This window comes from Buceros rhinoceros, unplaced genomic scaffold (assembly GCF_000710305.1).
Source record: "Buceros rhinoceros silvestris isolate BGI_N320 unplaced genomic scaffold, ASM71030v1 scaffold28940, whole genome shotgun sequence".
NCBI lineage: Eukaryota > Metazoa > Chordata > Aves > Bucerotiformes > Bucerotidae > Buceros > Buceros rhinoceros.
Window position 1 is genome coordinate 1 of NW_010389450.1, and position 3,518 is coordinate 3,518.

Sequence of the window (3,518 nt, forward strand, 5' to 3'; positions counted from 1 at the left end):
CACCCGCTGCCCCGAGAGAGGAGCTGGGCTTAATACTGCGGGGCTGCCTGCCCGGCGCGGGGCGGCGGTGGGAAGTCTGCCTCAGGAGGGGTGAGAGCTGGCCGCGGCCTGGGTTACGGCTGGGGGAGGGCCCCCGGGACGCTATTAAGGCTGCGGTCGGTGGTTTGTGCAGTGTGCTGAACCCTTCATCTGCTGACGTTCTGTGTTCTCGTTGTAGCCCTGATTAGCCTGTCCTTTGGGGGAGCAGTCGGACTGATGTTCTTAATGCTTGGATGTGCCCTTCCCCAATACAAGTAACGTGCACTCTCTTCCTATTTTTTTTTTTTTTTTGCATGTCTGTAACTCCGGAAGAACTCGGTTTTCATGATTATGGACTGTTTTAAATCCTCTGTGCGTAGGAGAGTTTTTATTTTTCTTTGAAAGATTGGGGTGGGCAAAAAGACCCTCTAGGACTTAGTTCAACATAAATGTGAACACAACAAAGCCAAATTACCAGGTCTGGCTGCAGAGTGTTAAAGAATGCACCATCCTAACACATGTCCAATATTGTCCCTTTGTGGCTGATAAGTAGATAGCATCCTCTGAAGTGGACACAAGTATGTATTGTCAGGGAAGCGTCTGCATTTTCTCTGGCTGCTTAGTGGTACCTGAGCTGTCCTTGACTATCAGGTGGGCCCTTGGCTGTGTACCACACTTGGTAATTTAGCGTCTGGAATAATTGCAGCTGCCACCTTTACTTTCGGTCTATTGACTCCTATCTCTTAGTTTCCAGGAGATACAAAGCAATACTCCAAACGTTCAGAAAGCTAGGCCTATGGCTTTGACCCTTTGGAAGTGTATGTTTACGTTACGGAAAATCTTTTAAATCTACTTACTTAATGTTAAATAAGTCTCCAGTATCCTGTTGATGCTCCTATTAACGATTGTGACTTGCAGTTCTCTGCAAATGTGACTAGTGTCCTTATGCCAGCTTCCTTTTGTTATAAACCGGGGCTGGTGACACGAACCAGCAGGAAGGAGATCATTATGCAGTCACGTTTCAAGCAATGCAGTAAGGTTTTACTGAAGCAATGTGCAGCTTCCTTGGCGTATCTGAGGAGTCTAGTCTGTTGAGCTGCAAGCAATAGAAGAAAAACTTGCCAAGAATGAAGCTGTAGTTTTTGTTGGTTGTGGTCGACAACCATGCCCCACGGCAGCTGAGTATTGCCCGGGAGCAATACTCTTCCATGGATGTGCACCGAAAGCTTACAGGCAAAACGTGAGGGCTCTATAAAGGTATCTGCAGTTCTTGAGTAAAGCTGATAGGTTAAACTTCAGAGCTAAGCTTATCTCGTCATGTAGCATTAGATTTAGGCTCACTTAGTGAAATCTGGCTTCATGAATATCCTGTTAGTGAGCTTTCTGCTGCTGCCGTTGAGGTCAGCTGAAGCCGCTCACAAACGCGGTCTGCTGGATTAATGTCAGCTTGTTCTGAAGCGAAGGATTTTCTCTCTCTCTGGGCTTGCGTGTGTCTTTCTTGAATGTGGATGACAGATGGGGAAAATGCCTTGCATTGGTTTTAGAAAGGAATTAAATCAAGTTAACTTTTAACTTTTCTTCTCATTTCTTTTTCAGCCAGTACTGGCCACTGTTTGTTCTGTTTTTTTACATCCTTTCTCCTATCCCGTACTGCATAGCAAGAAGATTAGTAGATGACACAGATGCTACAAGTAATGCCTGCAAGGAGCTAGCAATATTTCTGACAACAGGCATTGTTGTCTCAGCATTTGGGCTACCGATAGTGTTTGCGAGAGCAGAACTGGTTAGTAATATTTCCGTCTACGATTTTTTTTTCTAGAAAATTTTGTTCTTTCTGTTTTTTTACTGAAGCTCTCATGCATTAAGCAACACATAAATATGTACTTGAGATGGCTGCAATGGAAACAGAGTAAGAGTTCTTTTGGCAAGAAAAACTAATACTATATGCAGTGCAGAGAAAATGAGATAGAAAATAGTGTGAAAACTTAACGGGCAAGTAATCAAATGTAAAAGTGTACAGAATACTTTGAAGGCAATTTGTGGTATAGTTGGGCTAAAGAAGCAAGAATAAATTGAATTTTTGCACTCACCGTAAGTGACACGCAGCATTATTTTTTTAAACTGCCGAGCTGTCACTATGTCTTTCCCAGTATACTGCTTTTCACTAAAGTCCTTTAAAAGATGACCTTGTTTGTGAATTTCAGATAGCACTACCGAGTCAAAAAACATGGAGTGCACTTTCATAAAATCTCTTCAGGCAAGAACAGCTGAGATGGTTGGTCTGAATGCCTCACACCCCTTGAGTAATTCACCTCCTTTTTGGTTACTGGGATATCTGCCGGCATTTTGAAGACCTGCATCCTTAAATGTCAGTTTAAAAAAGTCTTGGGGTTAGCAAGTATAGCTGGGCTGCAGATGTATTTGATGCTGTTGCCTAGCCTTACTTTACTGTTTTTGGGCGTTGCAGCAAAACTGCTGTGCTTGCTAGCTGGCACTTTGAACTCAGCCAGAAGAAACTTGCAGTGTTGCTCGGCTAACTGCGAATTGGTTAATTTTTTTTGGAGGTGGTGGTGGTGGTGTGTGTAAATCCAGCCTCCTTGGCATAACCACAAAGAAAGAGATAACACCTTCTTACGTCACGGACCTGTCTGTGGCTAGAATGTGACATTAGGACGTTGCCTTTTGTTTTGTCAGTATTCAGTTCAAAACATGCCTAACTAACTAACTTCCCCTTGTTCACAGATTTACTGGGGTGCATGTGCGCTTGTTCTTACGGGGAATACAGTCATCTTTGCCACCATCCTAGGATTCTTCCTGGTCTTTGGCAGCAATGACGACTTCAGCTGGCAGCAGTGGTGAAAGGAAGATAAAAGAACTATCACAGGCATCTTGTCGTGCAGTGGCCATCCATACAAATGAGAGAATGGGCAATAAAGAGAAGTAGCATAGCAAGCCTCTTGAGTATTCTAGATGCTCCTTGTCACCTTGTTCATTCTGAGTGTACTACTGTTGCTGACAGAGTTTCTACATTTTTATGAAGTGGAGAGATGATCGATTTCATTTTTACCTATGGTATGTTTTCAGGTGCTCTCTTGGTTTAAAGTTGTCATACTTCTGTCCAGTGTATATGTGAAGCTTTAAATCTGGAACAAGAACATTTAAATGTGGTTTCAAAGCAGATTTAAAGTTGGGGGTTTTGTTTGTTTTAAGTTAAGCATTAATACTGTGTTTCAAAATAACGTTTTTTTATATAGTGACTAAATTACGTACAAGCTGAATGGAGGTAAGAGGTTGTACACCACCATTGCCAATTACCAGATTAACAGGTTCTTACTGTATTTTGGCAGAGGCAAGGGAGGGTACAGAGTACTAGTTGCCGACTTTTCTTCTGCCCATACCTCAAACTGGGAGATGAATGTTGATAGCCTTCGTTTCAGGAGAAGGCTGAGGAGCAGGTTGAGTTATTTGGGAGCAGTCCTAAATTTTAACACCGCTAGCAC

The 3,518-nt window shown here is 43.0% G+C and overlaps 1 protein-coding gene across 1 annotated transcript; it reads left to right on the top strand.

Moving 5' to 3' along the window:
• The first annotated feature begins 221 nt into the window (after window positions 1–221).
• Window positions 222–3,212, top strand: LEPROTL1 (leptin receptor overlapping transcript-like 1). Its single transcript, XM_010134396.1, has 3 exons — window positions 222–293; window positions 1,615–1,801; window positions 2,761–3,212. Exons 1-3 carry the CDS (start codon window positions 256–258, stop codon window positions 2,875–2,877), a joined length of 342 nt encoding a protein of 113 aa, XP_010132698.1. The 5' UTR covers window positions 222–255; the 3' UTR covers window positions 2,878–3,212.
• Window positions 3,213–3,518: the final 306 nt, after the last annotated feature.

Bases quoted from the DNA above. Each gene is read 5' to 3' on its own strand.
- LEPROTL1 (XM_010134396.1), top strand. From the start codon at position 256: ATGTTCTTAATGCTTGGATGTGCCCTTCCCCAATACAA. The intron at 294-1,614 runs GTAACGTGCACT...TTTCTTTTTCAG, and splicing joins TGTGCCCTTCCCCAATACAA to CCAGTACTGGCCACTGTTTG. The intron at 1,802-2,760 runs GTTAGTAATATT...CCTTGTTCACAG, and splicing joins TGTTTGCGAGAGCAGAACTG to ATTTACTGGGGTGCATGTGC.